The sequence below is a fragment of the Mirounga angustirostris genome, unplaced genomic scaffold (assembly GCF_029215605.1).
Source record: "Mirounga angustirostris isolate CCGP_5_RB_7025 unplaced genomic scaffold, mMirAng1.0.hap1 SCAF_10, whole genome shotgun sequence".
Lineage (NCBI taxonomy): Eukaryota > Metazoa > Chordata > Mammalia > Carnivora > Phocidae > Mirounga > Mirounga angustirostris.
This window is the reverse complement of record NW_026991718.1, coordinates 123,754,520-123,782,180: the sequence shown is the minus strand read 5'-3', so window position 1 is coordinate 123,782,180 and position 27,661 is coordinate 123,754,520. Positions and strand designations below refer to the sequence as shown.

Genomic DNA, 27,661 nt, shown 5'->3' with positions numbered 1-27,661 from the left:
ATAAACATCTTTTATCAAGTTTAGAAAGTTCTCTTTAATTCCTGACAACAAGAAAATTTTCCTTAATTTATGTGAAATTATATTTACCGCTTTTTTCTGTTGATATGTTGAATTACATTTCAGATTTCCTTTTTTTTTAAGTTTTATTTATTTATGAGGGAGAGGGAGAGAGGGGGAGAGAGAATGCACAAGTGGGAGGGGCAGAGGGGGAGAGAGAGAGAGAGAAAATCCCAAGCAGACTCTGTGCTGAGCTCAGAGCCCGATGCGGGGCTTGACCCCATGACCCTGAGATCACCACCCAAACCAAAACCAAGACTCCGTCGCTCAACTGACTGCACTACCCAGACACTCCCATTTCAGATTTTCTAACATTAAACCATTCTTGCATTTCTCCCATAATCTAATGTGATTATTGGATATTATCATTTTCATATCATTTGGTTCAGTTTGCTATTTTTAAGGAATTTTACATCTATGTTCGTAAGAGAGCTGGGCCTGTAACCTTCCTTTCTCACACTGTCCTTGACTGGTTTTATAGTAAGTTTGCACTGACCTCATAGAAAGTGCTGAATAGCAGCCCCTATTTATCAAATCTGTGGAAAGTTTTGTGTAAGTTACTTGAATCCTTAATTTCTTTTTTTTCCTTCTTGCACAAATATGCTCACTTGCACCTTGTTTTCACTTAACAATATATCCTGCAAATTACCCTAAGGCAGTTCATAATAATTTCCCCCTTTTTTAGAACTGCAGTCTACACCACTATGTGCACACAAACTTAGTCATTCAGTCAATCTCCTTTAGAGGGACATTTATGTATTTTCCAAGATTTTGCTTTTACAAATATGCTTCAGTGAACAGCCATGTGCATATTTTCTGTATTGTTGGAGGTATAACATCCAGGTAAATTTCTGCAGGTGTAATTGTTGCTTAAAAGGGTAGATTGATACATAGTTTTCTTGGATATCACTAAATTCTACTCCATAAAATTTATACTATTTTGTACTGCCACCAACCATGTGAGCATGGGTGTTTCCCACAACGGAATGTATGGTTGTATTTTTTAATTTTTGCCAAACTAAGTGAGAAATGTTATCTCTGCAGTTGCTGATGTTCATTCACGTTGTAGTATATTTCAGTACTTCATTGCTTTTTATATCTCAATAATAATCTATTGCATGTATATACCACAATTTGCTTATGCATTCATCTGTTGATGGACATTTGGGTTGTTTCCACCCTTTGGTGATTGCAAAGAGTGCAGTGTGAACGTTTGTGTACAAGTATTTTTTTAGTACCTATTTTCAATCCTTTTGGGTATATATCTAGCAGTGGAATTGATGGCTCATATGTTTAACTTTTGAGGAAATTTCAACTGCTCCCATGGTTGTTGGGCTATTCAACATTTTTTTTTTATTACTAGTGCATAAGAGTTCCAATTTCTCCACTTCCTTGCCAACTCTTACTATTTTCATTTTTTTGGATTATAGCCCTCCATGTGATTGTGAAGTAGTATCTAATTGTGGTTCTGATTTGCATTTCCCTAATGATGTTGAGAATCTTTTCATATGCTTGCTGTATCTTCACTGGAGAAGTGTCTATTCAAGTCCTTTGAAATTTTATAACTGGGCTGTTTATCTTTCTTGAATTGTAAGAGTTCTTTTTATATATTAGCTATGAGACCTTTATCAAACATATAATTTTCAAGTATTTTTCCCACTTTATGTGTTGTTTTTTTCACTTTTTGATAGAGTCTTTTGATGCACAAGTGTTATTAGCTTTGATGAAGTCCAATTTATCTATTTTGTTGATGTTATTGCCATGCTTTTGATGCCATTTCTAATGATCCATTGCCTAATCCAAGGTCATGATGATTTACTTCTACACTTTCATCTTGGAATTTTATAGCTCTCATATTTAAATCATTGACCAACCTTGAATTAATTTTTGTATATGATGTGAGATAGGGATCCAATTTTATTATTTTCCATGTGAATATCAAGAGTCCCCATACCATTTGTTGATGTGACTATTCTTAATTTTGATACCCTGTTAAAAATCATTGGCCATAGATGTGTGGGTTTATTTCTGGACTCTGAATTATATTTATCAATCTATATGTCTGTCCTTATGCCAGTACCACACTATTTTGATTATTGTAGCTTTGTAGTAAGTTTTGAAATTGAGAAATGTGAGTCCTCCAATTTGTAGTACTTTATTAATATTGTTTTGTGTGCATAGCATACCCGTCGAAATTCCATATGAATTTGAGGATTGGCTTCTTCATGTCTGAAAGGAAAAAAAGCCATTGAAATTTTATTTGGGATTACATTGTGTTGTCATTTTAATGTCCTAGATCTTCCAATCCACAAATATGGAATGTCTTTTAATTTATTTAGGTCTTCCTTAATGTCTTCCAGCAATGTTTTGTATTTTTTGGTGCACAAGTTTTTCACCTTCATGGTTAAACTTATTCCTAGGTATTTTATCCTTTTATATCTTATTGGAAGTTGAATTGTTTTCTTAATTTTGTTTCTGGATTGCTAATTGCTGGTGTATAGAAACACAGTCGATATTTGTGTCTTATTTTTGTACTTTGCAACTTTGCTGAATTTATTAGTTCTACTAATTTTTTGTGTGTGGATTCTTCCCCAATTTCTCTATGTAGGATCATGTCATTTGCAAATAGACAGAGTTTTATTTCTTCCTTTCCAACTTAGATGGCTTTTTTTCTTGCTTAATTGCTTTGGCTAAAACTTCCAGTACAATATTGACTAGCAGTAATCAAAGCTGAATTTTCATCTTATTCCTGATCTGGGGAGGAAAGCTTTCACTCTTTCACCATTGAATATGATGATAGTTGTGTATTTTTCATAGATACCTTTAATTATGGTATCTATGGGGAAGTTCCTTCTATTCCTAGTTTTGTGAATGTGGTGCGTTTTGTAAAATGCCTTTTCTGTTTCAGTTGAGATGATCATGTGATTTTTATCCCTTCATTTTTTTTTTTTTTGACAGGGAGAGAGACAGCGAAAGAGGGAACACAAGCAGGAGGAGTGGGAGAGGGAGAAGCAGGCTCCCCACTGAGCCGGGAGCCTGATGTGGGGCTCGATCCCAGGACCCTGGGATCATGCCCTTTCATTCTATTAGTGAGTTTTATTACATATCACTGCAACTATAAGTACAAGTATTGCAGATTTTTTTTATTATTATGTTATCTAATCACCATACATTACATCATTAGTTTTTGATGTAGTGTTCCATGATTCATTATTTGCATATAACACCCAGTGCTCCATGCAGAACGTGCCCTCTTTAATACCCATCACCAGGCTAACCCATCCTCCCACCCCCCTCCCCTCTAGAACCCTCAGTTTGTTTTTCAGAGTCCATCGTATTGCAGATTTAAAAAATAAACTATACCTGTGTACTGAAGGAGACTGTATTAGGAGTTTAGAACATCAGAATAGGGTTCAGCTCTTCACTACCTTCTTCTTCCCAGGTTCAATGACTATTGGGAGTCAAGTATCCTCAGGTTTCCCCTTTTTCTCTTCTTAGGGGAAAGTCAACTTTGCTTCAGAGAGCCTACAATATTTCTCCACAATATTTATGTTCAATGACCACCTCTTCCTGGAGAACCTGCCCTGAGCTCTTGGCTGATGGATTTCCTCTTCTGTCTGAGCTCTAAGATACTTACAGTGTGCCCCTATTCTTCCCATGTCCTCCTCTAGTCTCTCTCTAGATAGCATATTATATTATATTAATAAATCTGGAAAATACATGTTAGTATATATATTTTCCAGCTTTATTAAGATGTACTTGATATATTTCAGATTTTTTTTTAAGCTGGGAAAGTACATGTGTGTAATATATATAATTATATATAAATTATGTAATATATTGTTTTCTATTATCTTATTAAGATATAACTGACATAAGGTGTACAATGTGTTGGTTTGAAATGCTTACATATTGTAAAATGATCTAACACCTCCGTCACATCACATAATTATCATTTCTTATTTGTGGTGAGAACACATAAGATTTACTCTCTTAGCAACTTTTTTTTTTTTAAGATTTACTTATTTGAGAGAGAAAGAGTGAGCAAGAGAGAGAGAGAGAGAGAGAAGGAGCGGGGGGGGGGGGCAGAGGGAGAGGGAGAAGCAGACTCCCCAGTGAGTGGGGACCCCAACATGGGGCTTGATCCCGGAACTCCAGAATCATGACCTGACCCAAAGGCAGACGCTTAACCAACTGAGCCACCCAGACGCCCTCTCTTAGCAACTTTCAAGTAGGTTGAATGTAAGTGTTGTTATTGATAAATATTATGCTGTATGTTAGATAGCCAGAATCAGTTCATCTTACAATTGGAAGTTTATACCCTTTGCCAACATTTCCCCATTCCCCAATCTCCAGCCAATGGTAACCATCATTCTACTCCCTGTTTCTAACAGTTCAGCATTTTTAATCTCCATAAGGAGGTGATATCATACAATATTTGTTCTTTTCTGTCTGACATTTCAAGTTTTATCCAAGTTGTCAAAAATGGCAGGATTTCCTTCCTTCTTAGAGCTGAAAAACATATATATATATAACACTGTATCTTCATCCATATTCATCCATTGATGAGCTGAGGTTGTTTATATATCTTCCTACAAAAATAATGTTTTCTTCTTTGCTGTAAATTATTTTGTAATTAGAATATAGAAATATATCTTTCAGGGAAAAATTCTGTTTGCAAAGGAGAGGGTTAGTCATGTGAGAGCAGGGATCCTCTGCAGAAGCCCAAGTCCCACAGAGAACAGGCTGTGGTAAGGGCAGGCAAAGGGGCGGAAACAGGGCTCCTTGTTTGGCCAGTGGAAGCAGGGAGGAGCCCAGGATAACCACCCAGCTCTCCAGGGAAGTCTGTGCCAGACTGAGCGCTCTCCACTCTGCCCAGAGTCATGCCAACCCAGGCTCTGCTGCTCATCCTGCTCCTCTGTGTACTGCTGCAGGCCCAGGGAGGGTACCGGAAACCGAAGATGATGCAGAGTAGGTGATGGACTAGGGGACAGGGAGGGGAAGGGGGCCAGGAAGGGCTGTGTCCTTTCTGAGGAGGACCTGGGAATTGGAACCTTTCAGCACATCCTGCTCAGACCACAGCACTATGAAGACTCTGGGTCCTCCCAAACCATGACCCTCTGACCCCATTACCCAGCCCTGGGAACAGTGATGGGGGTGGTGGGGGAACCTACGTCTTTTGATTCTCCATTCCAAATACCCAGACACAAACGGTACATAGAGTAGTGAAAGGTGCATCACGGGCTGAGAATCACATGGGGAAACCAAACAACTATTCTTAGATTTCTGCACACATGTGACACGTTACATCCAGAAATGTTGGTGGGAGTAGGTATAGAATGAAAGGACCATGGGAAAGCAAGTTTTGGGGTGTACAGGGTCAAGTCAAAATTATCATTGGAGGGACCAGGATGGAGGCAGTGGAAGGGAAATAGTGCAAGTGGTATTTTCTGGGAAGAAGCAAGGGCCCTGGAGAAAGTGACCATGACAGGAGAGGGGGGCAGAGTGGGAAGTCATCTTCCTCTCTGGACCCTGCAAATTCTGGAGAGTGGGGAGGATCTGCAGGATGTCTCAGTCTCTGCTGAGTTCTCAGAGTGTAGACTCTATGGTGGGGGGGGTACTTCACCAAGGCCATGACTAACATGGGAGACAGGGTCCTGGCTGCAGAGTATGCAGAGGACCCAGGAAGGCCAAGTATTGAGATCTATTGGGGGGAAATGGAGGGATATAAGATTTAAGATACTACCAATCACCAGGATTGAGTGAAGGGCAGAGAGTGAGTTCTCTGAAAGTCCAAGAGCATCATGAGTAGGACCTGGGTTCTGGAGTCTTTGAGGGAGGATTTGAAAGAAGAGCTCTCAAGGGATCTGGTTGCACTGACCCTGTTCCTGCTCCTTTTAGATCTAAAAGCCTGTGAGAAGAAGCCCTGCGTGGATCTTTGCAGCAGTCATTGTTCGTATTTTCTAGATTGTCCACGAGAAAATACCATATGCTGTTCAACCTACTGTGGGAATGTTTGCATGAGCCTCCAGTGAGTGGGTGAGGGGGCTGGGCTGTGCCTCCTGTTCCCCCAACCCTTTTTGCAGACCAAATCAGGAGGATCTCAGATCCCGGGCACCAGGATGCCAACAGGAATGCACCCTCCCCCGTCTGAACTGCTTGTTCCTGTCAAATAAACCAGAACAAATGTCCACAGACCTGCTCATTTTAGTCCCAGTGCTTGTGATCATCGAAGACCCAGTGCACACCCCAAAGTGGCCCCCTCTCTTGGTCCAGGTCTCTGATCTCTCTCCCCTTGTCATTCTTCTCTAGTCTCTCTCCCGTTGGCCCCCGCACCCTGCCAGGTCCCCAGGGCCCAGCCTCATTGTTGATCTGCTCACTGAACCAATACTCCCAGGGAGAAACTGCTCATGTATGGTATCTCCAATGCTAACCAGAACATTCCTCAGCCTGGGGTCAGAAGGGCCAAGTTAAACATGAGGCAGGTGGAGGCTAGACCCTGGCCACAGAGTAGGAGGTCCCCAGGGAGGCTTCTTCTTAAACTTGACCCACCCCCACCCCATTCTCCCCATTCTCCTCGTGAGGTTCAGATAACTGTCCTTTTACAATGAAGAAAACCAATCCGAGGGAAGTTAAGGCACATGCTCGAGGCAAAAGAGAGTGAGCGGTCATGATGTGGCTAGAGGAGGATGTTTGTCTGGACCTCCTGTTTGCTCACAGCTCCTCCATTATGGGGAGACCATGTGCATGGAAGTGAGTGTCCGCACTAACATCTCCCACCCCATCCACCATCAATATGGCCCCTCTTGGGATGGGGCCTGGAACGAGGTGCCAGGACCTGAGACTCCAGGGCCTTCCCTCAACTGAATAGTCCCCACCTTTCCCCAAGCCCCCTCCATAGGGTCTCATTCTCTCCCTTTTCTAATCCAGGGAGAAACCACATGGTGGGCAACAGGTGATTAAAAGTGATGCTACTAAGGATCAATTGGCTACTAAGGGTGGCTATGGGTGTTGCCCATGGTCTCAGGGAGAATCAGTGGACCTTAATCACTGAGGGACAGACTCCAGACCATTCTGTGCAAGCACAGCTGCTCTGAGGTGGTCCTGGGGCTAAATCCAGGGACTAGGTGCCCAGTGGGGACATGGAGTCAAGTGGGAAGAACCCCAGCAGGCAGGCAGGTGGGCCTTGCTGGAGGTAGGTGTGCAGTGTCACACTCCAGTCCAGTGTTTCCTGCTGGGCATCGGTGAGGGATTGTCCAGAGGAGGAAACCCGCCTCTCTCAGGCCAGAGCCTCTAGCCCACCTCAGAAGCATCCCAGGGCTCCTGGTATCAGAGGAGCTTCTCCACCTCTCCTCGGACCTGCCCTTGGACCAGAAGACCTTAGGAAAGAGATCATGATCAAGCAGCCCTTGGACCAGGAGACCTTAGGAAAGAGATCATGATCAAGCAGCCCTTGGACCAGGAGACCTTAGGAAAGAGATCATGATCAAGCAGCCCTTGGACCAGGAGACCTTAGGAAAGAGATCATGATCAAGCAGCCCTTGGACCAGGAGACCTTAGGAAAGAGATCATGATCAAGCAGTAGCACAGACATCATCAGACACAGGTGGGCGGTGAGAGCATGCTCTGCAGGAGCTCTGCCTTGGTGCTTCCTCACATAGCCTGACTCTGCAAGCATCTTCCCAGTGCTTGGCCATGCTCCAAACACCCTGGGAGAGACTATTAAGAGACAAGGCAAGGTTACCTGCCAGGGCCCACATAGGGAGTGACCTTCCACTTCTACAACCAGTGCTCCCTACCATGTGGGTACACCATGCTGCCGGCTGACCTATTCCTTACCACTGGCATGAGCACCTCGGACCATGAATTCTACTGGAAGCAGCTGGTCTTCTCCATTGTGATAACTGGTGTCCTGGCTGTGTTCCACAGAGCTCTCTGGACACTCACTCTACCCTGCCCCAGTGGACTCAGAGGCTACACCTAGAATGCTTTGACTAGAGGAGTGCTTGCCTGGCCAGCACTCCATGTTCTGTGCTATGGAACAGCTGTGTGCCCCTATGGTAGGTTGAGAGGAGGAATGGGAACCCCTGCAAGATATTGACTCTCATGGAGGCAGAGGAGGGAGCTAACGTAAATTATGCCATGATTTGGGTGTTCAAAAAGCCAAGTCCCAGCCTGCAGAGATTCGTTGATCAAGCTGGTCTGTCTATGACAAACACACGGCCTCACGGTTGTCGGGTTCCTACAGTAATTGTTCTCCTCTCATGCTCCAACCATGCTCCTAGCAAATTCTCTCTTCCCAACCCCTCTTCTTGATCATCAGAAGTAGCTCTCTCACATGTAGAGACTCAGCTCACAACTTCACTCTCTTATTCAGGATGAAGTCATCTCCTCGGCCCTGTGACATAATAGCGCTTGAAGAGACTTTGATCACTGAATATCCCACAGGACATCATGCTGCGCTTTCAGGTTATTTACATTGTGCCAACTGGCCATGGGGAAATAGTAGGTATCCTAAGTGCTTTACCATGTGCGTGCCAGAGTGTAGGAGATACACCTGATGATATCTCAGACTTTCCATATTGGTGAATTTCCAGAGATCTAGTGGCCTGGGGCTGATGGGGACAGTCTTTTGAGACAGGAGACAAGTTTCTGCACCTTGTATTGCTTACCGTTTAGAAAGACACAACGTGTGGTGGGCCTCTTTGGATTTTGCGGATAATATCGGCCACTTTTGGGCATTCTCTTTTCATCTATTTCCTTGGGGAATGGAAGGCTGCTAGTTTTGAGTGAGACTCAGATTACAAAAAGATTCTGCAGTAAGCCCAGGATGTGTTGAAAGTTGCCTGCCAGCTGGGTCTTAGCACCTAGCATATGCATTTTATTCAAAGTGTCTGTGGTAGATTAGGATGCTGATAGAACCATTGCATGTCCAAGTAGGAGAATCACAGAACACACACTTGGATTATTGAGGTCAGGCCTTGTCCTCTTCTGTTGATGGGTGCTTTCCATTTGAGAAGCAGCTCTCTACTTGCTAGTGGACCCTGGTAAAAGACTGCATGCCTGACCATGGGACATCGAGTCACTCTACAACTGGAATTTTCCATCAGAAGTTAGGAATTATCTGACCTATGAAGTCTTAAAATGGGATGTGCATAGAGTCCAGTCCATCATCAAATGCAAATGGTATAAATGAGAATGGGCCCAATCAGACCATTTCTTCTGGAAATGAGTAACCTATGCAATGAAGTGTTTGGGCCCTAAAGACCCACTGATATCGCCTCTTGCTTCATTCTTGCCCGTTGCCACTAAGTCTCCAAAGGACCTTCCCTTTCCATACCACCATGCATTCCCTAAGAAGTGGTGTCTTCCCATGTCTGCCTGTTTGCATCCCTCCTACTTTCCAATCCCTTCCTTACACTTTTTCAGGAACCAGAGATCTCATCTACCAGGTGTCAGCCTTGCCCTGGGTATTCCTCCATTCATTTTCAGACTTTCATTTTGTGAGGGTGATTTTACCTGTGTTCTATGCTAAGCCTTCTGCTCCTATCTCCTCATTTCCATACAGTATCTGCAGTCTGTGTGTGTATGTCTCTGCTGTTAACCTTAAAAATAAAACCATCAACTATTTTACCAGCAAAAATGGGTTAATTTGGGAATAGCAGAGAATTGCAATTCAGGGCAAACTAGCTTTGGCAGAACCATAGGCAAGTCCAGAGATCAAAGGAGAGGAATGCTCCTTTATAGAGTAAAATGGGAATTAACTGGGAGTTCCAAGTAGAATGGGCTTTTTATTGCCTGAGTTGTGATAGTCTCTTATTGGCTGGGCTATTGCCAGGGGAGGAGGAAAACCTTTCTGTCTCTTGCTGTAACCACAAAGTACTAAGTAGCTAAGTAAGGTGTGATCCATTTGCAAGGAACATGTCCTGTTGGGTCTGCAATTGAGGACGATTAGTATGGTGTGAGAGCTCCCCCTGGTGGCCTCCCAACTCCATTTCAGTGAGGTTTTCCCTTACGAATTTTCACCCTGAATCTCTAGGGACTCCAACAGTACTAATCCGAATCTGCTGGATTTGAGTGTTTTATATCTTTGCTCACAGATTGCTTGAAATTTGTAGCATTCGCTATTTCCTCACTAGACTGCGGCTATGAGTTATGGATTGATTTATTTGCTTTCCTTGTTGATCTGTATGGTTTTTTGTTTGTTTGTTTGTTTCTATTAGTTTCAGAGGTAGAATTTAGTGATTCATCAGTTGCATATAACACCCAGTCTAATTACATCAAGTGCCATCTTTAATGCCCATCACCCAGTTACTCCATCCCTCACCCACTTCCCCTCCAGCAACCCTCACTTTGTTTCCTAGAGTTCAATGTCTTATGGTTTGCCTCCCTCTCAATTTTCTTTTCTTTTTTTTTTTTTTAAGATTTTATTTATTTGAGAAAGAAAGCAAGAGAGAGAAGGAGAGAGAGAGAGAGAACAAGCGGGGGAGGGGCAGAAGGAGAGGGAGAGGCAGGCTCCCCACTGAGCAGGGACCCTGATGCAGGACTTGATCCCAGGATCCTGGGATCATGACCTGAGCCAGAGGCAGATGCTTAACCAACTGAGCCACCCAGGTGCCCTCAATTTTCATCTTATTTTATTTTTCCTTCCCTTCCCCTCTGTTCATCTGTCTTGTTTCTTAAAATCCACATATGAGCGAAATCCTATCCTTTATCTTCCTCTGACTGACTTATTTCACTTAGCATAATACCCTCTAATTCTATCCAGGTCATTGCAAATGGCAAGATTTCATTCTTTTTGATAGTTGAGTAATATTCCACTGTAAATACATACCACATCTTGTTTATCCATTCATCTGTTGATGGACATCTTGGGCTCTTTCTATATTTTGGCTATTGTGGACATTGCTGCTATAAATATTGAGGTGCATGCGCCCCTTCGAATCACTATGTTTGTATCCTTTGGATAAATACCTACTAGTGCGATTGCTGGGTCCTGAGAAAGTTCTACTTCTAACTTTTCGAGGAACCTCCATACTGTTTTCCAGAGTGGCTGCACCAGTTTGCATTCCCACCAATAGTATAAGAGGGTTCCCCTTTCTCCACATCCTAGCCAACATCTGTTGTTTCTTGAGTTGTTAATTTTAGCCATTCTGACTGGTATGAGGTGGTATCTCACTGTGGTTTTGATTTGTATTTCCCTGATGCTGAGTGATGTTGAGCATTTTTCATGTGTCTGTTGGCCATTTGTGTCTTCTGTGGAGAAATGCCTGTTCATGTCTTCTGCCCATTTCTTGAGTAGATTTTTTATTTGTTGGGTGTTGAGTGAGATAAGTTCTTTATAGATTTTGAATACTAGCCCTTTATCTGATATGTCATTTGCAGATATCTTCTCCCATTCCGTAGGTTGCCTTTTAGTTCTGTTGACTCTCTCCTTTGCTATGCAAAAGATTTTTTATCTTGATGAAGACCCAATAGTTCATTTTTGCTTTTGTTTCTCTTGGAGACATGTTTAGCAAGAAGTTGCTGTGGCCGAGGTCAAAGAGGTTGCTGCCTGTGTTGTCCTCTAGAATTTTGATAGATTCCTGTCTCACATTTAGGTCTTTCATCCATTTTGAGTCTATTTTTGTGTATGGTGTCAGGAAATGGTCCAGTTTCATTCTTCTGCATGTGGCTGTCCAATTCCCCCAACACCATTTGTTGAAGAGGCTGTATTTTTTCCATTGGATATTCTTTCCTGCTTTGTCAAAGATTAGTTGACCATAGAGTTGAGGGTTCATTTCTGGGTTCTCTATTCTGTTTTGTTGATCTATGTGTCTGTTTTTGTGCCAGTACCATACTGTCTTGATGATTACAGCTTTGTAATACAGCTTGAAGTCTGGAATCGTGATGCTTCCAGCTCTGGTTTTCTTTTTCAACATTAATTTGGCTATTCGGGGTCTTTCTGGTTCCATGCAAATTTTAGGATTGTTTGTTCCAGCTCTATGAAAAATGCTTATGGTACTGCCATACTGTTTTCTACAGAAGCTGCACCATTGTACATTCATTCCCATCAACACTGTACAAGGTCTCACATCTCCACATCCTTGTTAATACTTGTTTTTTTGTTTTGATAGTAGCCATCCTAATGGGTGTGAGATGGTATCTCATTGAAGTTTTGATTTGCATTTCCATAATGATTAGTAATGTGGAGCATATTTTCATGTGCTTGTTGGCCTTTTGCACATCTTCTCTGGAGAAATGTTTATTCCAGTCTTTGACTATTTTTAAATCTAGTTGTTTGTTTTTTTGATGTTGAGTTTTAGGAGCTGTGTCTATATTCTGGATATTAATTCTTTATCAGATGTATGGTTTACAAATATTTTCTCCCATTCCATGGGTAGTCTTTTTACTCTGTTGATAGTGTCTTTTGATGCACAAAATTTAAAAATTTTCAATTTGTTTATTTTTTCTTTTACCTGTGTCTCTCTTGCTGTATCCAAGAAATCACTGCTAAATCCAATGACACTAAGATTTTCCCTGGGTTTTCCTGTAAGAGTTTTGTAGTTTTAGGTCTTACATTTATGTCTTTGATCCATTCTGATTTGATTTTTATATGGTATTAGGTGAAGGTCCAATGTCATTCACTTGCAGCTGAATATGTAGTTTTCCTAGCACCATGTGTTGAAAACACTGTCCTTTCCCCATTGACTGGTCTTGGCAGATTTGTCAAAAAATCATTGACTCTACATTCAAAGGTTTATTTCTGGGCTCTTCATTCTATTCCATTGGATCCAGTATCACACTGTTTTAATCACTGAAGCTCTGTATTAAGCTTTGAAATCAAGAACTGTAAGCCCTCCAGCTTTATTCTTCTTTTTCAAGATTATTTTGGCTATTTGGAGTCCCTTTGGGATACCATACATATTTTAGTATGGGTTTTTCTATTTATGCAAAAACATCATTGGGATTTTAAAAGGGATTGCATTGAATCTGCAGATCACTTTAAGTAGTATTGACATCTTAATATTAATTCCTCCCATCTAAAAACATTGGATGTATTTCCATTTATTTATGTCTTCAATTTCTTTCAGCAATGTTTTGTAGTTTTCATTTTACAAGTCTTTCATCTCCTTGGTTAAGTTAATTCCTGAATGTTTTATTCTTTTTGATGATATCATAAATGGAAATTTTTTTCATAATCTCCTTTTCAGGTTGTTCGTTGTTAGTATATAGAAATGCACCTGATTTTTGTGTGTTGACTTTGTATCCTGCTACTTTTCTGAATTCATTTATTAGCTCTAGCAGATTTTTCTTTGTGTGAAATCTTTAGGATTCTCTACATATAAGATCCTATAATATGCATACAGAGCTAGGTTGACTTCTTTTTCAGTTTGGATGACTTTTATTTCTTTTCCTTTTCTAACTGTTCTAGCTAGAACTTCCAGTACTATGTTGAATAGAAGTGGTAAAAGCAGGCATCCTTCTCTTCTTCCTAATCTTAGAGGAAATGCTTTCTTTCACCACTGAATATGATATTTGCTGTGGGTTTTTCATATATGGCTTTTATTATATCAAGGTAGTGTTTTTCTATTCCTAGTTTGTTTTTATTATGAAAGGGTGTTGAAATTTGTTGAATGCTTTTTCTACATCAATTGAGATGATCATGTTGTTTTTCCTCCCGTCATTCTGTTAATATGGTATATTATATTGATTGATTTTCATATATTGAACTACCTTTACATTTCAGGAATAAATTTAACTTGATCATGATGTATAATCCTTTTAATACACTGTTTAATTCAGTTTGATAGTATTTTGTTAAGGTCTAGAACTTTTCTTTGGTGGAGAGTTTTGCTGAGATTTTTAATTACTGATTAAATTTTTTAATTAGTTATAAGTATATCCAGATTTTCCATACTGCATGACTTAGTCTTGGTAGGGTTTGTGTTTCTAAGAATGTGTCTATTTCGTTTAGGTTATCCTGTTGTTGGCATACAATTGCAATCAGTAGTAATGTCCTTACTTTCATTTCTGATGTTATTAACTTGCATAGTTACTTTTCGCCCCTTAGTCCATCTAGTTAAATGTCAATTTTATTGATTTTTTTCAAAGAACCAGCTTTTGGCTTCATTGATTTTCTTTATTGTTTTTCTATTTTGTTGATCTGTGCTTAATTGTTACTATTTCCTTCTTTGTGCTAGCTTTGGGTTAGTTTGTTCTTTTTCTAGTTCAAGTTATAAAGTTAAGTTGTTCATTGAAATCTTTCTTGTTTTTTCCTCCACATTTTAATTTAAATCCCAGTTAGTTAATATACAGTGTAATATTAGTTTCAGGTATAGAATTTAGTGAGTCATCACTTACATACAACACCCAGTGCTCATCATGACAAGTGCCCTCCTTAATACCCATTACCTATTTTTTTGGGAGGGGGAGAATTTTTATTTATATATTTTTATTTTTATTTTTTTTACTTTTTAAAATTTAAATTCAATTAATTAACATATAATGTATTATTGGTTTCAGAGATAGAGGTCAGTGATTCATCAGTCTAAACATTACCTATTTAACCCATCTCCTTGTCCACCTCCCGTCTGGTAACCATTAGTTTGTTTTCTATAGTTAAGAGTCTGTTTCTTGGTTTCTTGTTTTTCTCTCTCTTTTTCCGCTTTGCTCACTTATTTTGCTTCTTTCTTTTTAAAAAATATTTTATTTTTTTAAGTGATCTCTACACACAACGTGGAGCTTGAACTCACAACCATGAGATCAAGAGTTGCACGCTCCACTGACTGAGCCAGTCATGCACCCCTGTTTTGTTTCTTAAATTCCACATATAAGTGAAATTATATATTGTCTTTCTCTAACTGACTTATTTCACTTAGCATGATACTCTCTATCTCCATCCATGCAAGATTGCATTCTTTTTTATGGATGAGTAATATTACTCTGTGTGTGTACATATATACATATATACCACCTCTTCTTTATCTATTCACTCATCAATGGACACTTGGGCTGTTTCCACATTTGGTTATTGTAGACAATGCTGCTATAAACATTGGGGTGCATATATACCTTTGAATTAGTATTTTTATATTCTTTGGGTAAATACCTAGTAGTGCAACTGCTGCATGGTAGGGTAGTTCTATTTTTAATTTTTTGAGGAATCTCCATGCTGTTTTCCAGAGTAGCTGCACCAACAGTGTAAGAGGGTTCCCCTTTCTCCACATCTTTGCCAACACCTCTTGTTTTTAAATATAAACATTTATAGCTGTCAGTTTCTGTTAGCATTCTTTTTGCTGTGTCACATACATTTTGATATATTGTATTTCAGTTTTAATTCAACTCTAAGTATTTTCTTTTTTTTTTTTAAGATTTTATTTATTTATTTGACAGAGAGAGACACAGCGAGAGAGGGAACACAAGCAGGGGGAGTGGGAAAGGGAGAAGCAGGCTTCCCGCAGAGCGGGGAGCCCGATGCGGGGCTCGATCCCAGGACTCTGGGATCATGACCTGAGCCGAAGGCAGACGCTTAACGACTGAGCCACCCAGGTGCCCCTCTAAGTATTTTCTAATTTTCCTTATGATTTCTTTGATCCATTGGTTTTTTTAAGAGTGTGTTGTTTAATTTCCACAACTTCATGGATTTTACAGTTTTACTTATGGTTTTTAATTTCAACCCATTGTGGTTAGATAATATTTATCTTTTAAAATCTCTTGAGACTTGATTTGTGGTATAACATATGGTCTCTCCCAGAGAGTGTCCCATGTGCACTTGAGAAGAATGTGTGTGCTATTGTTGCATTGAATATTCTCGATATGTTTGTTAGATCTAATTGTTTTATTGTGTTGTTTAAATACTCTATTTCCTTACTTATCTTCTGCCTAGTTGGTCTATTATTGAGAGGGGGTATTGAAGTCTCTGATTATTATTGTAGAACTATCTACTTTTCCATTGTGTCAGTTTAGGCTTCATATATTTTGATGATTGTCATTAGGTACATGAGTGATTATAGTTGTAATTATACAATTCTTGTTGTATCGAACCTTTTATTAACATACAATGTCCTTTCCCACCAACAGTGTAAGAGGGTTTCCCTTTCTCCACAACCTCTCCAACATTTGTTGTTTCTTGCCTTCTCAATTTTTGCCATTCTAACTGGTGTAAGGTGGTATTTCAATGTAGTTTTGATTTGAATTTCCCTGATGGGAATGCAAGTTGGTACAGCCACTTTGGAAAACAGTGTGAAGTTTCCTCAAAAAATTAAAAATAGAGATACCCTGTGACCCAGCAATTGCACTACTGAGTATTTATCTCAAAGATATATGAAAAGAAGGGCCATGTGCACCCCAATGTTCATAGCAGCAATGTCCACTGTAGCCAAACTGTGGAAAGAGCTGAGATGCCCTTCAACAGATGAATGGATAAAGAAGATGTGATCCATATATACAATGGACTATTCCTCAGCCATCAGAAAGGATGAATACCTAACTTTTGCATCAACATGGATGGGACTGGAGGAGATTATGCTTAGTGAAAGAAGTCAGGCAGAGAAAGTCAATTATCATATGGTTTCACTTACTTGTGGAACATAAGAAATAGCATGGAGGACATTAGGAGAAGGAAGGGAAAAATGAAGGGGGGGGAATCGGAGGGGGAGATGAACCATGAGAGGAATCAAACTGAGGATTTTAGAGGGGAAAGGGGTGGGGGATGGGTTAGCCCAGTGATGGGTATTAAGGAGGGCACGTATTGCATGGAGCACTGGGTGTTATAAGCAAACAATGAACCATGGAACACTACATCAAAAACTAATGATGTACTGTATGGTGACTAACATAACATAATAAAAAAATAAAATAAATACACAATGTCCATTGTCCCTTGTAATCTTTATTTAAGGTCTATTTGGTCTGATAGTATAGGCACTCCTGCTCTCTTTTGACTACTATTGGTATGGAATATGTTTTTCCATCCTTTTACTTTCAATCTATTTGTGTCTTTGGACCTAAAGCAAATGTCTTTTTTTTTTTTTTTTAAGAATTTTTTTATTTATTTGAGAGAGAGAATGAGAGAGCACATGAGAGGGGGGAGGGTCAGAGGGAGAAGCAGACCCCCTGCTGAAAAAGGAGCCCGATATGGGACTCCATCCCGGGACTCCAGGATCATGACCTGAGCCGAAGGTAGTCGCTTAACCAACTGAGCCACCCAGGCGCCCGCAAGTGTCTTGTAGACAACATATGGTTGGATCATGCTTTTTTATTTATTCCACCAATCTGACTTTTGATTGGATAGTTTAACCCATTTTCATTTAGAGTAATTATTGATAAGGAGGGACTTACTTCTGTCAGTTTCCCATTTATTTTCTATGTGCCTTATAGCTTTTTTGGTCATCTATCTCTATATCTATATATAGATAATAGGTGGATGTACACAAAAATGTTAGCACAGGATGACAAAATTAACAGTAGCTTTTAAATTTCTCTGTCATTTAAAAATTTTTGCAAGGTATATGCATTAAGCATGAGGTCCTCTTTTAGTAGTACATAAGCACAAATGGTATTCTAGAAAGAAACCATTTTTTTCTACAGGATGAAGTAAATGGGATGAAGTGATGAGAGCCCTTACAAAGAGGTGAAGGCCAAGGATATGTTGTAAAGTGGGGAGAGACAAGGAAACAGACCTAGAGGAAAAAAAGAAGTTTGGACAATCCATAACGTTTGCTTCTTTCTTGCTCTCCATTCTTTCCATTCTAGCTAAGCCACTCTGGGAATACTTTAAGCCAGGACTTACCCAGTGCTATCCATACTCAGCTTGGCCCCTGGAGTTCCCCTCCCCACTATGCTCATCAACTAGTATTGTAAACGCACCTGGAGAGAGTAATCTTGGTGATGGGCAATGGGTCCAAGGAATATCATGGCTTGCAGTCCCAAGAGAATCTGCAGGCTTGACCATCTGACATACATGGTTCTAAACTCACTTCCTTTTAAATCCTGTACCTGGCACTTACTAGCTGTGTGGCCCTGGGCAAGTTGCTTAACTCTTCTGTGCCTCAGTTTCTGCATCTGTAAAATAGGAATAATAGTAGGACTAAACTCATAATATCATTGAGAGTATGTATTAGTTAATACATGTTAAATATACGACACATAGTGAATTTTTTTTTTTAATTTTATTATGTTATGTTAGTCACCATACAATACATCATTAGTTTTTGATGTGGTGATCCATGATTCATTGTTTGTGTATAACACCCAGTGCTCCATGCAGTACGTGCCCTCCTTAATGCCCATCACTGGGCTAACCAATCCCCCCTCCCCCTTCCCCTCTAAAACCCTGTTTGTTTCTCAGAGTCCATAGTCTCTCATGGTTCATCTCTCCCTCTGATTTCCCCCCTTCATTTTTCCCTTCCTTCTCCTAATGTCCTCCATGCTATTCCTTATGTTCCACAAATAAGTGAAACCATATGATAATTGACTTTCTCTGCTTGACTTATTTCACTTAGCATAATCTCCTCCAGTCCCATCCACGTTGATGTAAAAGTTGGGTATTCATCCTTTCTGATGGCTGAATAATATTGGTTTTAAACTGAATAATTCTTGACACTCCATTGGGTAAGTGTTTCTTTTGTTTATTTAACAAACATAGCATGACCTCTATGCCAGACATTGGCTCTAAGTGCTTAACAGATAATCACTCATGGAACCCTCACAAAAACCTTATGAGGAAAGTGCTGTTATTATCCCCATTTAGCATATAAGGAAATTGAGGCACAGAGAGGGTTAGTGACTTGCCCAAAGTTAAGTGGGAGCTAGGATTTGGATCCAGCTTAAGTTTGCGTTTTAAATCTTTATGTTATGTAGCCTTTTGCAAGCTCTCTTGGTAGACCTCTCTCTTCTTATCAGCACAAAAGCCACAAGATGTTGGTGATAAGGTAGATGTAGGCTAATGCTAGCAATGGAGAAATTAGTATCAAGGATGGATGGGGCTTTACAAAGTCTTCACACGGATGCTGGAGAAAAATAGATACATAAATCCTCTCCCACCTCCACAATCGCCCAGACTTCCAGAAATGTATGTGTTGGTGGAGAGGAGTCTCCTGCAATTCCACAGTGTTCTGTTTCAGACTATATTCTCTGCTGCAAAAAAAGAAAAAAGGAAGTACTCTTTGAATAGGAATTCAGTGATAATGTTCTGAATGTACCCAACTATAGCTTGGGGCAGAACTCACAGATCTGCCACAGCCAGGACCATGATTATATTCTGAGTCTTTAAAATCTGTTCTGTTCATCATCTGCCCTGTGCAGGGGCTCTGTGGTTCCCAGAAGCCAGGAAGAAGATCCACCAGCCAAATAATTACCAGAACTTCCAACTTGAACATCTTCAGAGGTAGGTAGAGGTCAGAGTCCTGGGGCTAGAAGTGGGAACCAGCAAACACTTGTTTGTGGCTTGGTTGGATGAGTTCCCTGTCCAAATCATGCTCCAGAGCATGCCAACACTATCCCTGTATGGAAGAGATTCTTATCTTTGTTGTTCAAATGGAGAAACCAAGGGGCACTTGGGTGGCTCAGTCGGTTAAGCATCTACCTTTGGCTCAGGTCATGAGCTCGGGGTCCTGGGATTGAGCCCTGTGACAGGATCCCTGCTCAGTGGGGAGTCTGCCCCCTCCTTCTCTCTCCCTCTTGCCCTCTCACCCTGTCATGCTCTCTCTCTCTCTCAAATAAATAAATAAAATTTGTAAAAAAGAGATTTATTTATGTATTTATTTATGTATTTATTTATTTGACAGAGAGAAACAGTGAGAGAGGGAACACAAGCAGGGGGACTGGGAGAGGGAGAAGCAGGCCTCCTGCGGAGCAGGGAGCCTGATGGGGACTCGATCCCAGACCCTGGGATCATGACCTGAGCAGAAGGCAGATGCTTAATGACTGAGCCACCCAGGTGCCCCTCAAATAAATAAATAAAATCTTAAAAAAATGGAGAAACCAAGAGAAAGAGAGAGAAAGATGACGTAGATGAACACTGTGTCCCTTCACATGTGATATCCTGAGAAGGACACTATGTAATGCCTACCTAGGTATTCCCACTGAGAATGTATAACCTGAGTCTGTCTAATCATGAAGAAATTTCAGACAAATCACAAAATGAGGAATGTTCAACTAAAAAAAAGTTTGGCTGTATTCTTCAAAAATTTCAGTGTCATAAGAGACAAAGGATGTTATTGGGTGAATTTATAAAATGGAAAACTGATGGTAGCTTAGGTAAATACAGAAAAGTATATTTTACCACTGTTAAATTTAATGAAATTGATTAATTGCACTATGATCATGTAAGAGAATGTCCCTACTATAATACTCACTGAAATATTATTCCTAAATAAGAGCCATGATATGTGATATTTACTCTCAAGTTGTTCATAAAAATATAATATATAAATATATATGAAATATATATATGTAAGATGGAGGAGGGGAGAGAAAGAGGAGGTAATTATGGATAAATTCTTAAAATAGGTGATCCTAAGCAAATGGTATACAGATGCTCTTGGTACTATTCTTACTTGTAACTTTGGAATTATTTCCAAAGAATAGTTCTTAAAAAGTTAAAGACAACTCATCTAATGGTCCACATGCCTCAAATTTTATTTTCTTATTTTCTAACTTTTCACATATGCCAAGGAAGAGAATAAGTTAGCCCTTCTAAAGAGTTTTGCACCTTTGGGAACGTCTCTACATATTGTGTCTATTTTTGAGCATTTGAAGAGATTTCAACCAATGTATGTAGGTTATCTTCTGCTTTGTTGAAAATGTGGAAGCAAAAATAAAGATTTTGAGGGAAAATTGGTCACTTGCCAGGAAAGAGACAATTACTCTCCTGTGACTATATAATTCATAGTATCCAGACTTCTCTTTTATCTTTGTTTCCTTTATCTGTCCTTCTGTTTGGCCTCGGGAGTGTGAAGCACCAGACTGGGAGTGAGAGAGAAGTGGGGAGAGGACTGAAAATTTGGGGGAACAGTAGATAACCTCTTCCTTCAGAACCCTGAATCTCATCACTAGTGAGCTGCCTAAAATAACAGTTAGCACTTATTTTACATATTCTGTGTTCCAGGTCCTTGACCCTCTCTTATCTTTCCTCTTTCACATTGATATCCATCTATTATTATGTATTTCTTTTATATATCTTGTTTATTTTCTGTCCCTTGTACTAGAATGTAAGCTTTACAAGGACAGGCATTTTTTGTAATTTTGTTCGTTACTGTATCCTCAGTGTTTGAAAGAGTGGCTTATAGTAGTCATTAAATATAAGTATTTGTGGGATGAATAAATTGAGGACAGATGAGTGAAATATGGGCCCCCACTTACTCACCAGAATTAATTTCAAATAGGTTAAAATTTTTTTTTTTAAAGAAAAGACCACAATAAAGTTAATGAGATGAACATTCACTCCTCTAGAGAAGAAAAGAGTCTGAGCCTAAAAATAACAACAATAACGGCCATTTGTTTTGCACATTCTGTGTGCCAGACCCTATGCTTGGTGCTTCATAGACTCAACATTTGCAATGTGGATTCTAACATTGCCCCCATGTTACAGGTGGGGAAGCTGAGGCTCTGAGAAATTAGGTAGTAGACCAATCCCAAAACTTAAATTAAGCTCAGTGCGTTGGGGTTGGGTTTCAAACCCAGGTCTCTCTGACTCCAGTGCCGATATTTTGTTCTCTGTTCTACACAATACTGACAGTCTTCAGTGTGGTAACAAGTGGGAGAGAATTTCCTTTTTATGGTGAGACAAGATGGGCACAATAAACCAGTCTTAATGGAGAAGAAAACTGGCAACAGCTATGTAGGGTTTGAAATAGGCAGTACCCTTTACTCAGCACTTCTAGATCTCTACATTTGTGCTCTGAAGCTAATACCAGATTTAACTGAATTTTAGTTGCAAGTTGGTGCCTATTGATTTTTTTTTTTCTGAAGAAGAGAAATTATAAATTTTCAGATGTCTTATGATCAATGGGACCATTTGAATGATATGTGTAACTAGCATATTGGGAAAATATTCACAGGGAGTGTTACTGATAATCTGTTGAAAAGTTTGCCCTTTGTCTCATTTAAATTTACTCATTAAAGTGACTTCTTTTCCTGCCTCTGTATGAGAGCTTGGGTATAGAACTTCAATTTTCTAGACACTGCCTAAACTTAGAATATATTAAAAAAAAGTCTAAGCCCAGGCAATAGTCAAAATACTAAAATTGAATTAAAATCGTGGCTTCCGCCACACCTAGAAACCTGCAATTGGGGAAGAGAGTGACCAGTTTTCCTCTCCTCCTGCAGATGGCTAAGTGACATTTTGGAAGTGGACAAGGGAGAAGAGATGAGGAGGTCAGGACAGTTCTTTCTGGCAGGGAGTATTGTACTTTTGTGCTTTGTGCTTTCTGGGCTTAGTATTCCTTATAGTTGACTCTGTTGGTGGTGGTTTCATGGGTTCTTTGAGTCTTCCCCCAACCCCAACTTATGGAAGTTTCTTACCTGTGGTTGTCTTGATACGGCTGAACCCACCTCCTTTCTGACACTTTTCCCAGACCCTAGGCATCTGACCAGTCACTTCCTACTTCCTTCTGCTGAGGTCCCATGGCCTTCCCAGGTAGCCTGCCTGACATGAATCTAGTGCAAATCCACACTGGCTTTCTTGCATACATTGCCTTATCAAATGCCATAGCGGAGGCTTAGCCTCTTGCTGTGGCCATAAGTCACTTCAGCCAGCCTCCTACCCTTTGTTTCTCTGGTGTGACTCAGACATCTGCCTATGTCTCCACAAAACCTTGGGGCACATATAAAGCTCTATGGGAGGTATTCTTAAAGCCTTTCTAGTGACTTGGAATTAAAAGAGCACAACATTCTTTAAAAACAAGAGAGAAAGATGACGAAAAAGGGGTTGGTGACTCTTAAAATCCTGACTTGTTTTAAATGTGGAAAATGGCCAGGTACTTGACGTATTTTTTGCAGGTGATTTTTGAGCAGATTTTCTTTAAATCTTAAGTTGACTCGTCTCACAAGCTCATTTTAGGGGCTATCCAAAGGTCTTGGCCAAAACTTTAATTTTAATATCATGTTACATATTTTTATTATTTAAAAAATTTTTTAATTAAAATTTTCTTTTAGAGAGAGAGAGAATGAGAGCATGCAAGCCGGGGGGTGGGGGAGGAGCAGAAGAGAGAGAATCTTAAGCAGGCTCCAAGCTCAGCACAGAGCCTGACACAGGGCTCAATCTCACGACCCCGAAATCATGACCTGAGCAGAAATCAAGAGTCGGATGCTTAACTGACTGAGCCACTCAGGCGCCCCGAATATCATGTTACACATTTTTAAATAAAAAGTCAAGATATAGACAGCAAGCCTGGTATGATTTCAGTTTTATGTGCACATATAGAAGACAGAATAACATAGTCCAACATAGTGGGGGTGCTAGAAATATTTCATTGTCTTCTTTGTACTTTTTTATGTTTTAAGTATTTTATCAGCTGGATTTGGATTATCTTTTCATCAAGGGAAGGCAACACATTTTTAAAATAATTTTTTTTCTATAAAAGGAAAGCATGAAGTGTGAGATGCAGAGAAACCTTTTAGCAAAGCCAGTGTTCAGCTTAGGTGTGTGCCTGTTGTTGGGTGGGTGGGGGGCAAGGAAGAATAAGTAGACAAAGAGTAAAGAATTTCTATAAGCGCTTCTTCTTGCTTCACAACTCTGTTTATATCTCTCGATTTCCAGCAGCAACTGGAAAGGGGATAAACATCCTGACAGTATATATTCAGACACATACAGTCAGCATCATGAAGCTCTGGACACCTCAACTCGTGACATTCCTCTGTATGGAGCTACTGTCTGTGCTGGGAGTGATGAAGGAAAAATACAGCTGTAAGTGATTAGCCTGGGGGTGGGGGTGCTATGTCCTGGGGGTACTGTGCTTGTTCCTGGACAAGCGAAGGGGTATTGTGTCTGGCACATCTGACTCAGGACTCAGGACCCACCTTCCCTGGGTCACCTATTAAAGTTTCAGAGACTTTTTTTATGCACAGAGATCTAAGGAATGTCCAAGTTGAGGTCCTTCAATGCTTCTTCTTCCAACCTTGAAAGTGGCAATGGGTACCTGTCACCTTTTATATATATTCAATTAGTTATAAAGACATATTATTTTTCCATGTCAGGCTACCATATCTTTCCATATCTCCAGAAGCTCTGTGTCTTAGCTGTGTGTACTTCGATGAGTACTATAGGGGGATTTCTTAATATATACCCTTAGTTTCAGTGGCAGATCTTTTAGAATGTGAAAAGATAGAAAAGAGACATGAGATGTGTCTCTAGTGGGGCAAAGTTGAGGGCCATATGATGAGAAAATGGAATCAGTGGAGGGTGCCAAGAAAATGGGTGAGAAAGAGAAAAATTTGGTGAGAAGCTGTTCTTAAAGGCAGGGTCAACAAGAAAGAGAAGAAAAAGGGAGAGAATCTGTTCCTTATTCTCCCTGGGCTGGCTTCCCACACTAGGAAGTAGGTATAGTAATGAGGCTAGAGGCTGCCTTGGGCCCTGAGGTCTCCTATTACAGAAATGTAGATTTTATAGGAGGACACATGAGTGTGTGTGTGTGTGTGGGGGGGGGGTTATGCTGAATCCTATATCTAGGAGGCTTGACGAGGGCCCAGAGGCCTGTGGGAGCAGAGAAGGCAGAGATCTGTGAAGATGTAACGAGGAGGCTCAACAGGGATTTTCTCATAAGGCAGATGGATACCTGGGTGGGGCTAGGATTCTAGAAGGGGCTGTTCAGCTTATGAAGGACTTCTCTTCCCACCTTGGCTATGTGGCCCCTGTCAGCCTCTTTCTATCTCATGTCAATTACAGGGGATGAAATGTTCATTGAGGAGTGCTGGGGAGAGCCAAGTGTCATTGAATGTACCAAGAAGTGCTCTAGAGCCCTTAAATGTACAAACAAAAATTACACATGCTGCTGGACCTATTGTGGAAACATCTGTTGGAAAAATAAAGTGAGTTGGGAGGTGTGCTTGGGCATGGGTCTTCACTGATTCTCAGATGCTGTTATTCATAAACAGAAGACTGAGGCACCCCAAATCCTAGGCACAAAAATAGTGGATGATAATATCCCCTAAGCCTGGACAGCAGTTCAGTGGCAAATAAACTAAGACACCAGCTTGGGGCACATTGTTTCTTTCATTATATAATCAATGCCTATGTTGTCTTCGTTATATTACTCAATTGTTTGCTCTCTTCCCAATTTTTGTCCAAATTTCTAATCGTTGCCTCCATAGTCAGACCTTTCAATGAATCCTTTTGGCCCAGCCAGGCCCCAAATCTCTACATTTCTCTGTTCAATGAACCAAACCCACCTCCCCACCCCAGAAGTGTACAATTCTTGGTGTTACATAAAGTACTCAGGTCGGGCGTTTGGTGGGGATGGGTAATATTAAGCTTGGGAATGAATGCTTGTTCCTCAGAGTTCCCTTAGCCTCTGAGTATATAACCTTTCTGTCTTGCAGGAAATCTTTGCATGAGGTCTAAACCCTAACCTCCCAGCAGGACACCAGTCTGTTCACACTGAGGGCTGGGCAAGAGCAAATCCTTGACAAATAAACTCATTTATCAGCAGTGGCTTTGGCTTTTTCAACTCCCTTCCACTCTCTTTGATTGCCCTATTATACCCCCAAATTGTTCACATCCTACAGGCTACATAGCTTCTAACTCTTGCTTCCTCATTTGATTACCTTAGAACTGAGGCTAATCTCATGGGTTTCACAAAATAGAAGTTTATTTCTAGTATGTCATTTTCATATGGGTAACTGGCAAGTAGCTCTTTCATTTGGTTTTTCAGAGAGCAGATCTCTGGTAAATTTGTTTCTCACAGGGTATGGGTAAACAATTCTTTTTTTTTTTTTTTTTTTTTTAGAGAGAGAGAGAAAGCGTGCATGAGCAGGGGGCAGGGAAAGAGGGAGAGGGAGAGAGAGAATCCCAAGCAGGCCTCATGCCTAGCCCATGATCCTGAGATCATGATCTGAGCCAAAATCAAGAAAGGGACACTTAACCGACTGAGCCACCCAGGCACCCCTGCGTAAAAATTCTAAAATGACTTTACATGTATATAAGATGTATATAAGATAATATATAAGATTGGACAAATAAGTAAATAACCGGGGATGATGGGAGCCTTGTTTCTAACTGTAAGAGAGAAGAAGTTACAAATAAGCAAAATGGAAGGCTAGATGAGCCCTGGGGATACTGGATTCGAGTCAGAGACATCAATATGAACCCTCATTCAGCTCAATATATATACAGAGAGATGCAGAAGTAAAATAGATGAGTGTATACATGGATTAGTTACACATGTGTATATTTCCTGGCTATGCCTGGGAACAGTGATAACTCAGTAGCAATAAGCACACCAGGAGCCCAGATCTTGGTTTTTATTACCATTCTCCAATAAATGGACCAAGGCTTCTTGGAGAAATGGCTGATTCTAGAACTAGGCTTAGAAAATACAAGATGACACTGGAGTATCTTTTAGGGTCAGAAAGTAAGGAAATGTTATAAAGTCAAAGAATGGGAAACAGGAAACAACCTTAAAGAGTTCCCAGTGGCCAAAGCCTAGAACAATTTGAGCATAAAACTGTCTCTGCTGGTCCATTAAAACAAGATGTTAGAAAGTTAATGAAAAAATATTAGACAACTTCAATGTAAAACTACTATTAAAGAAAACAGAATGAATGAAAATGGAAACATTTCTGTGAAAAAAAATCTCCCACCAGAAACATCTTGTCAGGGAGAAGGGAAATACAACACCTGCAACTTTAATTAAATAAACATCTGTAAACAAAGATTTTAACAGATAAAAAAATACCTTGAATCAGAAATTTAAAAACTCAGCACATAAGTAGCCAAAAATCCAGGAAGACCTGAAATAAGAGGTGGACAGAAAAAAATCAAAGAAAAAGTTAAAGGTCATCTCAGAAATAAAGATTGTTACAAGATTTCAAGACAGAATAAATTCAGCTGAACTACAAGAGGCATTGAAAAAGAATGAAAGAAGACAATATTCAACTAATGAATCACTGAACATTATATCAAAAATTAATGATGTACTATACCGTGGCTAATTGAATTTAAATTAAAAAAAGAAATAAATGCAAAATAAAATGCAAAAAGTAAAAACAATGAGAGAAAGATTAATAAAGAAGATGGATAAAGAAAACCTAAATAAATAAATATAATTGGAGTTTTCAAAAAAACCCCCACAAAGTTAACAATATTTAAAACTAGAAAGCATTCCATCAATAAAGGAAACCTGAATCCACATAAAAAGGAACCTCCATATACCCAGCAACAGTGACCCAGAATATCCTTAGAATTCAGATGCATGGTGTTCTCTCATGTAGATTCTTCTACCTTCTCACACCCACCCACTAATGCTTTCCAGGAAGTGAACCCTTCCCAAGCTAAGACACTGGACAGACACTACACTCACTGATAGGTATACACTCCTAGAGAATGTAATTTTAATGGTAGGATTTAGGCTTATAAATAACTTCCTCAGATAGAGCCTTCCTTAAATCCTGCATGTCATGCCCA

General features: G+C 40.0%; 1 protein-coding gene across 6 annotated transcripts in view; it reads left to right on the top strand.

Annotated features, from left to right (window-relative positions):
- Positions 1 to 25,680, top strand: part of WFDC11 (WAP four-disulfide core domain 11) — a 113,156-nt gene extending 87,476 nt beyond the window's left edge. The window contains exons 2-6 of one of the 6 annotated variants that reach the window (XM_064573269.1): positions 5,959 to 6,088; positions 8,435 to 8,562; positions 23,801 to 23,947; positions 24,926 to 25,068; positions 25,579 to 25,680. In XM_064573269.1, the coding sequence (XP_064429339.1) occupies positions 6,078 to 6,088; positions 8,435 to 8,562; positions 23,801 to 23,947; positions 24,926 to 25,068; positions 25,579 to 25,593 (444 nt within the window). In that variant the 5' untranslated portion in view covers positions 5,959 to 6,077 and the 3' untranslated portion in view covers positions 25,594 to 25,680. Of the gene's footprint in view, positions 1 to 5,958; positions 6,089 to 8,434; positions 8,563 to 19,344; positions 19,427 to 23,800; positions 23,948 to 24,925; positions 25,069 to 25,578 lie in introns of those variants that run through there. The other 5 variants (XM_045885845.2, XM_045885843.2, XM_045885842.2 and 2 more) reach the window with 5 other exon arrangements.
- Positions 25,681 to 27,661: the final 1,981 nt, after the last annotated feature.